General features: G+C 45.8%; 1 protein-coding gene across 16 annotated transcripts in view; it reads left to right on the top strand.

The window, feature by feature from the left end:
* Positions 1-11551, top strand: part of SYNRG (synergin gamma) — a 96738-nt gene extending 85187 nt beyond the window's left edge. For 7 of the 16 annotated variants that reach the window (XM_008011140.3, XM_008011137.3, XM_073004871.1 and 4 more), the window contains 3 exons: positions 6130-6240; positions 6564-6599; positions 7686-11551. In XM_008011140.3, the coding sequence (XP_008009331.1) occupies positions 6130-6240; positions 6564-6599; positions 7686-7817 (279 nt within the window). In that variant the 3' untranslated portion in view covers positions 7818-11551. Of the gene's footprint in view, positions 1-2934; positions 3136-6129; positions 6241-6563; positions 6600-7685 lie in introns of all 16 variants that reach the window. The other 9 variants (XM_008011134.3, XM_008011131.3, XM_008011135.3 and 6 more) reach the window with 3 other exon arrangements.
* The last annotated feature ends 1369 nt before the right edge of the window (positions 11552-12920 follow it).

Raw genomic sequence — 12920 nt, forward strand, 5'->3', positions numbered from 1 at the left:
AGTGAGAAAAAGTGATGTGATAACAGAAGCAGAGAGAAGAGAGTGACAGAAGCTACCTGCTGGCTTTGAGGATGGGACCACAAGCCAGGGAATGCAGAGGCCGTCCCTAGAAGCTAGAAAAGGCAAGGAAACAGATTTTTCCCCTAGAACTCCCAGAAGGAATGCAGTCCTGCTCACCCATTTTAGACTTCTGAAATCCACAACTGTAAGAGGATACATTTGTGTTGTTTTAAGCCATTAAGTTTGTGCTACTTTGTGACAGCAGCAATAGGAAAGATTATACAAAATACTGTAACCAAGCAAATACCAAAACTTTGTAATTGCCTATGGAACCTGTGTCTAGATCACCCTTTGTATCAGTCAAACTAGACTAGGTTATGCTTCAGTAACAAACAGCTTCTTCCATCTTAGCAAAAGCAAAGCTTTCTTTCTTGCTCAGGCAATATGTCCATCTCAAGTTGGTGGGGGGCTCTGTGCCATGTCCTTATCCAGGGACCCAGGTTGACAGAGCCTCCACCATGTGGAACACAGCTGGTCACCATGGAGGTTCAAAGGAACATGAGAAATAGCACATTGGTCTTAAAGGCTTCCTCCCAGGTGACACTTTTTTTTTCTTTTTTTCTTTTTTTTCTTTTTGAGATGGCGTCTTCCTCTGTCGCCCACACTGGAGTGCAGTGGTGCAGTCTTAGCTCACTGCAGCCTCTGCCTCTTGGGTTCAAGCTATTCTCCTGCCTCAGCCTCCCAAGTAGCTGGGATTACAGGTGCCACCACCATGCCCAGCTAATTGTTTTGTTTTGTTTTGTTTTGTTTTGGAGATGGAGTCTCGCTCTGTTGCCCAGGCTGGAGTGCAGTGGCACGATCTCGGCTCACCGCAACCTCCACCTCCCGGGTTCAAGCAATTCTCCTGCCTCAGCCTCCTGAATAGCTGGGATTACAGGCAAGCACCACCGCACCTGGCTAATTTTTGTATTTTTAGTAGAGACGGGGTTTCACCATGTTAGCCAGGCTGGTCTCAGAAACGCCTGACCTCGTGATCCACCCGCCTCAGCCTCCTAAAATGCTGAGATTACAGGTGTGAGCCACCATTCCCAGCACTTTTTTTTTTATTTTTAGTAGAGACGGGGCTTTGCCCTGTTGGCCAGGCTGGTCTTGAACTCCTGCCCTCAGGTGATCCACCCACCTCGGCCTCCCAAAGTGCTGGGATTACAGGTGTGAGCCACCACACGCCCGGCCTACATGTGACTTTTGCTTAGTTTATTGACTGTGGCAAGTTACAGGCCCATGCCTGATTGAAAAAGGGGTAGGGAAGGCCCATCCTACCATTCCATAAAAAGGAGAAAGATTATTGGTGAAGAACACTAATTACTACCAAACTCTTCTTCCTCAATAAGGATCTTCTTGGACACCATTGTAGCAGTTGATTGTAGGCTAAAGACTCAGGATTCTATATCTCAGTCTGACACTGGTGCTTATCAGTGTCAGTAGGCCATATATAACATATATATTTTAAATCTTTACTAAATGCATGAAATACTTGCCAAATAAGGAGACAATCAATTTAAGGTGACTTGTAGAGGGCATATCTTCTTATATGAAGACAGCCAAACTCTTATATGACTGGTGCCAAACTGTTGCTATTATACTACAATAAACACCCTGTTTATACATGTATACTTAGGAAGGTTAATTTTGTCAGCTGAAAGAGTAATTTGATCACAGGGTCATTTATGCAGAGCCTTATGGTTTTAATTGGCTATTACAGTATGACCTTTTCATTTGCTTTCTTTGTGCCTTTAGTAAACAGATATTAAGGGGCTTTATTAATTGGATTGATTTCAGGATTCAGAGTTTTCCCAGATTTTAGTGATTTCTCAAATAGCCCTGATTCAGTAACATGATGACTATCTATAATGTGGGTTACAGAGGGATACTATGTTTTAACCTCTTTAAAAAACTTGCTAAGAGTTCGTCAAAGTGAATAATTGTGATAAGCATATAGACTGTGTTTTCACTTCCAGAGCATGTTTTATGTCCATCTGAGATATATAGAAATGGGAGAGAGGTGTTAGGGCAAGTGAAATTGTTACCCTTTTACAGATGACTGCAGAACAAACAAGTGTTAGTGCCAGCCTCTTCTACATTTGACCGCGGTGACCATGGTTGCACTAAAAAAGACAAGAGAGAAAAGAAAAAAGATCCTATGACTTGGCTAAGGCCATGTAAGTTTACTTTGATCATCTACACCAGAGTCCTCTTGCACACAGTTGAAACATACACCTCCCCTTTTCTTCTTTGAAAACCATGTGTGCTTCCTTCCCCTGCTGTGATCTCAGTGGATCTAGCTCAAATGTGTTTTAAGAAAGGTTTGTGGAGCTAGTTCATGGTTTATTATTTCAAATTAGAAAGGAACAGGGAACATCATACATAATCTATACGTTTTTATAAGGAGAAACCTTTTTTTTTTCTTGGTGAGGCAAAATACGGATCATATAATTTTGCTTTGTTGCTCAAAAACAATGTGGAAACTCCTCAGTGGTTCAGACTGGAAGAACTATGGGAAATGTAGCTGTTACTTTGACAGGAATTTGCCATCATCCTGGGTCACCTCAGTATCCATGAGGACAAACCAGCTTCCATGCCAGGCTCCCATATGCTTGCCTGCCTGGACCACAGGGCCCTTGCTTCCCCTGCACTTCAGCCACCCACTGGCCTCATCACAATGGGCTGTGTTAGCAAACACTGTGCAGCGCCTGTGCAGTCTCGAACCCAGACATTGAACTTCCTGAGTCCGGATTGACAGCCCTCCAGTTGTCTCACTCTTCACTGGCACTTTTGCTGTTTTTGGTTCTCAAGACAGGATATTTTCTCTTTTACTGTGTTCCTGTCAACCCTCTTCTGTCTTCACTTCTTTTCTCACTTCCTTACTCTCCACAGGGCATGAGGCATCCCTCCTCACTCCGTTCAGTCATGCTCATTAGACAGAACCCACCCGGAATCAGTGCAGCCATCCACCTTCTGCCTCACCTGGACCCTCTGTGTGCTGGTGGAGAGAATCACACCGCCAGTTTGCTGCTTGAAGCTCGCAAGGCTACTGCTATTTCAGACACAGCCGATGATCTCACCTCCTGCATTAGAGTGAGGATAAACCCTCTGAGAGGAACTCCTCAACTTCTAGGCTCCCACCTAAGATTCCATTCTGTCGCACTAGTGTGTTAGATCCAGTTCTTACTGGCTTGCAAGAGTTTGTTAAATGTTCAGGAATTTTATGAGCCAGTTGTTAAACATGGTTATTACTAAAAATTAAATGAAGACTGGGTGTAGTGGCTCATGCCTGTAATCCCAACACTTTAGGAGGCTGAGGTGGGAGGATCGCTTGAGGCCAGAAGTTCTAGACCAGCCTGGGCAACATAGTGAGACCTCATCTCTACTAAAAATAAAAAGTAGCCAGGTGTAGTGGCACACACCTGTATTCCCAGCACTCAGGAGGCTGAGGCAAAAGGCTTGCTTGATCCCAAGAGTTGGAGTCTACAGTGAGCCATGATCACACACGCCTCTGCACTCCAGCCTGGGTGACAGAGTGAGACTCTCTCAAAAGCAAGACAAAACAAACACAAATGATATAAACTTGCAGTTAAATACATTATATTAAAAATAGTGGTAATAAATACTTACAACATTCTAGTTCTTAAATTTTACTATTGTCTAGCTTTCAGGGTTATTTATGTCTATCACAGGGCAACCAACTGTCCCTGTTTGGTCAGGACTGAGGGGTTTCCTCAGTGCTAAAAAGTGATGGAGAAAATGTTATTAGTTCAGATTAAACTTAAAAGTGTGTGGCCAGGCACAGTGCCTCACACCTATAATCCCAGCACTTTGGGAGGCCAAGGTGGGCAGATCACAAGGTCAGGAGTTCAAGACCAGCCTGGCCAAAATGGTGAAACCCCGTCTCTACTAAAAATACAAAACTTAGCCAGGTGTGGTGGCGGGTACCTATAGCCCCAGCTACTCAGGAGGCTGAGGCAGAAGAATCCCTTCAACCCAGGAGGCGGAGGTTGCAGTGAGCCAAGATTGTGCCACTGCACTCCAGCCTGGGCTACAGAGCAAGACTCCATCTCAAAAAAAAAAAAAAAAAAAAAAAAAGTGTGTTAGCTGGGTATGGTGGTGCACACCTGTAGTCCCAGCTACTTGGGAGGCTGAGGCGAGAAGATTGCTTGAGCCCGGGAGGCAGAGGCAGCTGTGAGCCAAGATGATACCACCACACTCCAGCCTGGGCAACAGAGTGAGACCCTGTCTCAAAATAAATAAATAAAAATAAAAGTGTGCTGCGGGGCCGGGTGCAGGGGCTCATGCCTGTAATCCCACCACTTTGGGAGGATCACTTGAGCCCAGGAGTTCAAGATCAGCCTGGGCAACATAGGGAAATATCATCTTTACAAAAAATCAAAACATTACCTGGGCGTGGTGGCACGCACACGTGGCCCCAGCTATTTGAGAGACTGAGGTGGGAGGATCTCTTGAGCCCAGGAAGTCAAGGCTGCGATGAGCTGTGATCATGCCACTGCACTCCAGCCTGAGCAGCAGAGTGACTGGACAGCTTTCCAAGATTGAGACCTCCCCTTTTAACCATTCTCTGTGTGTGTGTGTGTGTGTGTGTGTGTCTGTAGTGAATTAGATAATGCATGTGAAGAGCTTAGTATAGTGCTTGGCAAAGTAAGGGCTTATTAGCTGTTGTTCTATTTATGGTCTGTAGCTGGTGACTTTCAGTTCTCTCTGCAAGCAGTAGGCCCGTATGTCTATCCAACCACCTGCATGTGTAGCATGTGGCCTTTGCTGTCCCACAGGCAGCTCCAGCTCAGCTTGGACCAAACTGAACTCTTCTCCTCAGCTTCCATCCTCAAACCTGGTCCTTCTTTCACGTGTCTTATTATGGTGAATCCCCTCAGCTGCCCGGGTCCCCCAACCTCTCCCATCCAGCAGGTCACCCAGGCCTGCTCATTCTCCGGCCTTGGCAGCTCCTTCCCGTCTCCCCATTCCCCACCGCCGCTGCCTTCATTCTGACCATCGGTATCTGTCTCCAGGACTGCTACAGCAGACTTCTGGCTGAGACCCACGCCTTGAGGATTGCCACCCCCAATTCATTCCCTAGACACTAGCGAGAGGGATCTGTCAATAATACGAACCTGGGCCTGTGGTGATCCAGTTGGAACCCCTAGTGGCTTCCAGGATGCTCCTTCCTTGAAGTCCTCATGCTGTGGCTTCATCTCCTCCTCTCGTGGGCTCTGCCCCCACCCTCTAGATTCCTTCCCATACCCCATCTTTAGCTCAGAGGCCTTTGCCTATGCTGCTTGTTCTGCATAGACTATCCTTCCCTCCCCTACCTCACCCAACCCCATCCCCTTCACCTAGCAGCTCCCATCTACACTCAGCCAAGGTGATTCTAAGTTCTAGGAAGCAGGCCGGATACGGTGGCTCATGCCTGTAATCTCACCACTTTGGGAGGCTGAGGCAGGTGGATCACCTGAAATCAGGAGTTCAAGACCAGCCTGACCAACATGGTGAAGCCCTGTCTCTACTAAAAATACAAAATTAACCAGGCGTGGTGGTGTGCCTGTAATTCCAGCTACTCAGAAGGCTGAGGCAGGAGAATCGCTTGAACCCGGGAGGTGGAGCTTGCAGTGAGCCGAGATCGCACCATTGCATTCCAGCCTGGGCGACAGAGTGAGACTCTGCCTCAAAAAAAAAAAAAAAATTCTAGGAAGCAGTCTCTGGCTTCAGGCCCCATCCTCCTCGGGTTGAGCTAAGTGCCCCTCCCTTGTGCCCTGGCACTCAGGACTTCCCCTGAGTAAGCACACCTGGCACTCATGGCACTGCACGGGCTCCCCGGCGCCCACCCGAGACCGAGTTCTCAGAGGACAGAGGGCGTGTTGTACTTGTGCCGGCCTTCCTAGCACCTGGACGCATGACGGGTTCCCAGTGGGTGTTTGGGAAGTTAGGTTATTGTAGGGGTGGTGCTAGAGTACTTAAGTTGCCGCTAGACCTACTGGGGGTGAGCGATGAGGGAGTGAAGCGAACAGCGTGTGGACTTGCTGGACTTCTTACCCGTTTGTCTTGTCATCCTCATCCTCACAGCCGGATGAAAACTCGCTGGATTTTTCCTCCTGTATGCTGCGGCCTGGGATTAAAAATGCTCAGGAGCTTGCCTGTGGAGTGTGCCTCTTGAACGTGGACTCGAGGAGCCGGGTAAGCCACACAGCCTCGTCGCAGGTGACAGGGGGCTTCCCTAACGTGACTCGGGACGACCTCATCTGGCCCACTTGACTGCGAAGTTTGTGACCAGAGGTGGGGATTTTCTCAAGTCCTAAAAGCTGATGATAGGAGCAGACATATCCCCTCGTGAGGGTGGCGGGGGAGCTGTGGCGGGAGTGGACGCGGCTCTCATGCCTGCAGCACCCTGTGCATAGTGGGGTGGTCAGGAGGAAAGGGTGAACCTGTAAGGATGTGTTTGGAGGCAAGAGGCCCTGTTCTGGGAATGTTGTTGACCTGTGGTTTCAACGTTATTTCAGAAAGAAGAGAAGCCTGCAGAAGAACATCCTAAAAAAGTATGAACCAGTTACACCTTATCTTAGCGTCTCCATTTTAATTTTGAGTGTGGAGGGCAAATTGGATGATTCCATCCATTGCATCCTGAACTGTTCCAGTCATGAAACCTTCACTGAGTCAGTCTGGTTCCCATAATGTTTGATTGAGTCTACTAATGTGTCTGTGTGGCTCCACTTCTGTCTTATTTGCATGCTTGTTTCTCATAATTGGCTTCTGGTGTTGCAGTTATTTTTCTCTGTGATGAATGGGGTGACAGAACGAGCAACTTCTGGAAGCCTGGAAGTTGTAGTGACACACAGAAGGAGATCAAAGAGCTTATTCAGGATGTAGCCATTTAGCCATATTTTAACAGACAAGCCACAAGTTGGGTTTCAGAGTTTTGTTTATATGCAGTGCATTAGAACACTAACCCCAGAACGTGGCTGAGGTTTGGACTACTTTTCCATGGCTGACTGTAGCTTACTGATAAGCCTACTCATCTGGAAATAATTCTTATGTGTTTAATGCCTGTTCATTTTGAGGCGTTTTTTTTTAACTCTACCTGTTTGGATGTTTTGATAATGTAGATTCAGTTATTCGCTCCCAATGCCATTCGACCCTAAGAGTTGTTAACTGCTGTTCTCTAACTCTCTCGTTCTCTCTCGTTCTCTAACTCTTGTAATTTTTTGTCATGATAGGCTTGTGGTCAGCTGCAGGAGTGTAAAGGATTGCATGCCGTAGTCAGATGCCAGCCGTAGGAGGAGGGCTTCCTTCAGCACAGTGAGGGATAAAAGCTGTCCACAGCCCTCGGCTACTTTAGTTCCCCTTATGATTCCCCCACTCCGCCCCATAACCTCTGTCTGCCTTTTCCATGGAAGATTTGGCCACCTTTTCCTGAAACTAGGTTTAGTGGTAACAATTTTATAGCTTTAATTAGCAGTAAAAAACCTTCTCTCTTAAATTCCTGTAGCTACCCGCTCAGCTCTTGTGTGTGCCATTTTGGCCTCAGCCTCTGTGACCTGGAGAGATGTACATGTTGGTTTCTGAAAAGCTCTGAGATGCAGAAAAAGCCTGACTTGTCCCACATCTCTGTTTATTTCTGGCAGGCATTCAACTCAGAAACAGACAGTTTCAAGCTGGCCTACGGAGGGCACCAGTATCACGCCAGCTGTGCCAACTTCTGGATCAACTGTGTCGAACCAAAGCCGCCTGGCCTTGTCCTGCCTGACCTGCTCTGAACAACTCCTCTGTGAAGCACTGACTCTTTTTTTTTCTGTGACACCCCACGGGGTGACAGGGACCAATCAGCAGAATGCGAGCGCTGCACAGTTCACTTCCCTGAATCCATATGAAGAACACCGCAAGCGACGGGGCCCCCGTCACCCCCACGGCCAGTCTGCGGGGCTTCAGGTAAAATCGTCCCACTCAAGCGGCACCTGGCGCCAGAAGCTTGCTCACTTCTCTCTACTTTTCTTAAGGTTTTCTGAAATACAGACCACAGCTTTCCGGATCTAAGGAAGAACTTGCTGCTGCAGTATTGAAACTGTGAAGAACTGACATTTGAAGAAAAATAAACTACTGTTGCGGGACTAGAATGGGCAGCTGCTTGGAGCCAGTGCTTGTTTTTACCTAGAACACTTACTGTCCTGTGAAGTAGAGTGCATTTATTTGCATTTAGTTTGTTAATGTCTGAAATGAATAAAAGGAGGAAATTGTGATTAAACTGATGTTCTGCTTTTTATGGAGAAGATTCTGCCCGTCTGCCCTGGACAGTAGCAGGCAGGTGAGGGCAGATTTTACCCACTTGGCTGTCACAACTGAACCAGTTCTCTACTCCTTCTCTTCATTGCTGTCAGCGCTCGAGACTTTTTCCCAAAACATGCCTGCAGTCCTGAAGAATGCCCATTTTCACAGAGGCCCAAATCCTGTGTACCAGGATAATATCCTTCCCTGCAGGAGCCTTCACTGCAAACCTGTTTTGCCGCATGCAAAGACTGTGACCATGGAGTTTTCTCAGACAAGATTTGTAAAGGCAGTGGAATGAAATCTCTTTGCAGTGGCCTCTCTCCAGATTTCCAAAGATGACTACATAGGGACCAACACTGCCTGACTTTGCAGTATCTGTGAGAAAAACCTGAAAATTAATTCAGGGTGAAAATGTGGAGTTCTTGGCCTAGTGTAAAGTATCAAGATGTATATTTATGGGATAGATACATGACTTAGAAGAAAATTGTCCAGAAATAGTACTGAATTTTAGATGGAAAAGACTCGTGCTTCCTGGAGTAGGGAATTTTCTTTGCCATTTAATCTGAATGCATAAAATTAGGGGGGAAAACTCAAGTGGCTAAGAGCTGTTATTCCTAGGAAGAACGTACCAATCTAGGGCACACATCTCTCTGAATTGTTGATTATGCGCTTTATGAAGAGATTTTTCAATCTCATGTGCTTTACTTTGTGCGGTTTAGGCCCTCTGACCTAGACTTTTATTTTTAAACCGAAAAAGTTGGTCTTGTCTATAGTTGCTGCTTTTACATAATTTATTTTCCCTTCTCAGAACAAATTCTATCTTGGTCCGTCTTACAGCTTTTCCATGTTCTCCAAGAAAGGTGTGGAACATTTTCATTAAACAGCTGTTGCTGAGGCTCCTGCGTGACCTTCTGCACGCCCGAATGCGGAGAGAGGCACCGAGGAGAGAAAGGCTCTTGTCACTCGCTCCGGATGATACCGTCTCTGGCCGTTCCTGACGGAGACAGCTCACTCTGAATTGGTACCTTTGGAGCTTTTGCCCACCACAAGGCTAATGGGGTGTTTCTAACAACACAGGTGGGACAGCTTGTGGCAGGCTTTTCCTGAGGCCTCGGAGCTTTCATCCTGGGCAGCACCAGGGCCACATGGAGCTGGAATGCAAGCAGGCTTCTAATTGGTCTTAAAAATTTCTTTTTTTTTTTTTTTTTTTGAGACGGAGTTTCACTCTTGTTACCCAGGCTTGAGTGCAATGGCGCAGTCTCAGCTCACTGCAACCTCTGCCTCCCGAGGTCAAGCGATTCTCCTGCCTCATCCCCACGAGTAGCTGGGATTACAGACATGCGCCACCACGCCTGGCTAATTTTGTATTTTTAGTAGAGACAGGGTTTCTCCATGTTGGTCATACTCGAACTCCCAACCTCAGGTGATCCGCCTGCCTCGGCCTCCCAAAGTACTGGGATTACATGCATGAGCCACCGCGCCTGGCCTAAATTTCATAACAGAACCATGACAGCAGAATCTGCCTTTGCAATAAGAATGTTTCCCAGGAGTTAGAGACCAGCCCTGGGCAAGATGGCAAGACCCCAGCTAATTATACAAAAAATAATTAGCCAGGCATGGTGGAGTGCATCTGTGGACATTTGTGGTCCCAGCTACTAGGGAGGCTGAGGCAGGAGGATCACATGAATCCAGGAGTCTGACAGTGACTGTTAAAAATTTATTTCTTTTTTACAACAGCCTAGGTGATGAGAGAGACTGTGTTTCTTAAAAAAAAAAAAAATAGTAAGTTTCCCAATTTGAAATGTTACTGAAACATTTTTTTTGAAATGCTGTGTAGATGCCTATCACGTCACAGTGGCCCAGTATCGACATTTTAAAAAGTAAGCTTGTTAGCTGGGCTGGTTTCTATTCCTGAGAAATTCCAGAATGCCTCAGATACAATTCCTTAGTATAATTCCCACTTTCCTTACCAAGAGCGATAGGCTTAGTCACTCCGTGGGAGGTGCCACAGGAAAATTCAGCAGACGTCAACAGAAAAAAAGCCTTTGCTCTGAAAAGTATTCACTACCTTTCATATCTCTTGAATACTTGAAATGTTTAATTAGATGCCACCAATAGGGATCCAAGGAGTGTGGGACACCGTTGCGCTGCTTTTCTTTATAAACATTTATTATAATGACTCAACACTGCATTCAGCTTCACCTCAGCTCTTCCTGTTAGCCAGGAGCCCCGTGTCCTTGGAAACCGTAACCAAGGTTACTTATTTCCATACTGTGTATTGTCAGCCCGCTTCACCCCACTGCTTGAATGGCGATTAATAGCACTTTTCTTTTTTTGGTGGGATGTTTTGCCTTTGAAATTTTTATGGCTTAGTGTGTAATTTCATTTTTGTCTGGACATGCTTGAGATAGAAGAGGTACTGGCTGTATTAGGATATTTTCCATGCTTTATTTTTCCTGTGGCTACTAGTTAGCATTTCATAGGGGTTGTGAATTTTTAATTATTTGAATATTTTGTGTACATACACATATTTGAAGGGTTTTGGGGGGTCTTATTTGTTTAAAGGTGTCTTCTGTTTGCCTGTTTAATGTGTACTTCAGCTTTGCAAAGATTATAGGGCTGTATGTTACAGAAATAGGAGATGCTGGCCCTGTACTGGGGACCACTACAAAAATTCCCCTGAACACCTTCGAGGTCAAATGCCTGCCTTTGTGAACAGTTCATAAACTGACATTTTCAGACATCTGCCATTCAGAAGGGAGCACTGTAGCCTGCTGTAGACCATTCCAGCAAATGTCAGAATGCAGGGCAAGATGTGTGTCGACTGTGTTTTTTAAGTTTAACTTACTTATTTCTTCAGGTGAGTGTGCACCAAATAACAATACTGAAAGGCCCGCCCCTTGCAAGGCTGAGGAAATAAAGCTTAAGTGAAACAGCTCTTGGGGGGAAAAATGCCACTTTACAAATACTTTTCTAACAAAATAGCATTATAATGAAGTTTTTACTTAATTCCATTATTTATATGTTGATGTGAATATAAGTGGTTAAAAAAGTATTCTTGTGGGACATCTCATTACTTTGTGGCTGTGGCGTTATTAACCAGTGAATGCTGTGGTCTGTAGCAAAATGCGTTGTCTTCTGTGTGATGTGGAATTCGGGCCTGTATTTTAAAAGATGGTGTGGTTTTTCCCTTGTTTGTATTTTAATAAACAACTGCTCTAATTGATATGTTTAGATATTATAAAGCTTTACCTTTAAAATATTTTCAGGGTCTGTTCTGAAATCACCCGCTGTTAAACTTCCCTCACCAAAATACAAGTGTAGAAGAATGTCAGGCTACTAGACCTTTTCTTGGTCTGGTCTTTGTTGGGTTGATTTCACATAGATGCAAGTCACGAGGATGAACAGGGGCCCACGCACTTAAGATTGCAAAGGTGTTCAGCTTCCCGTGTGCGAAGAACTCTTAGTCACAGCCCCGCAGTGCTGCGTGCCAGGAATTCTACAGGTGATTTTCATTAATTACGAAGACCATTGGTCACCAGGTGTCTTCTCGCCCTAGGACAATGGGGGCTCTTATTCAGAAACTCCCAGACTCAAAGCTCAGCCGCAAACTAAAGCAGCCAGAGCCTCCCTGGATTATTTTTTTGTTTGTTTGTTTTTGATCTTACAGCATTTGTTGGTTCCTCTGATTTCTCATAGAAACTATTAATTTTTTTCATTTTAATTTTTCTAGAGAATAATGATGCATGTTTATAACAGTGGGCAGCCAGGGGTATAAAGCAATAAAAGGTAGAACTTAGATGGAAAAAACCATTGCCACAAACCAGGTAAAATGTTTTGTGGATATTTGTCTAAGTATGTAGCTACTGGCCTATGTATGGCTTCCTGCCAAAACGCACCCAAAAAATCTAGAAAACGATTCCTCTAGTGTGCAAGCTACGTCCCTGACAAATGAGGCCAAAGAGCAGGGCGGCGACCGGTTCCCATCGCACGGGCAGACTCCCAGGAGGCCCTCCATCCAGAAGGCAGGCACGCCCTAGGACAGTGGTTATTTGGGGGCATGTGGAAAGCTTTCGCCCAGTTGTGTCCCAGGAGTGGGACAGAGGCGAGCTCATTCACCTTCTACCATGTACCTGATGAGCGGTGCCGCCCATTTTATCAGGAGCAGTGACCTGGGTGACATTTCCAAAGTTAAACAAAGGCAGCCATTTTTTGTTATTTGCTTATCGCTTATACTGAGGTTTGGTTTAGGGCATTTTCGTAGGTGGTAATAGTCGAGCAGAGGCACCTTTTATTGAAAACCAGTTTCTCTGATGGAGGACATGTTGCTTTGGGGTGCTCCACTAATCAAGAGGAAACCAAAACCAGCACCCCTGATCAGAGCGTGCACTCTTATCTCCCACCGCCCAGCACTGGGGACAGTGTGTCTGCCCATCCCCCAGGATGTGATGCGCCGACGGGACTCTGCTGGGATGTGTATTTTAAGTGGTGTTCACAACTGTCACAGGAGCCACAGTTTAGCAGTTACTGGAGAGCACCTTTTTTCCCATCATCGACACACATACTTCCTGAAATTATTAGTAAAAATTCTAATA

Source organism: Chlorocebus sabaeus, chromosome 16, assembly GCF_047675955.1.
Source record: "Chlorocebus sabaeus isolate Y175 chromosome 16, mChlSab1.0.hap1, whole genome shotgun sequence".
Classification (NCBI taxonomy): domain Eukaryota; kingdom Metazoa; phylum Chordata; class Mammalia; order Primates; family Cercopithecidae; genus Chlorocebus; species Chlorocebus sabaeus.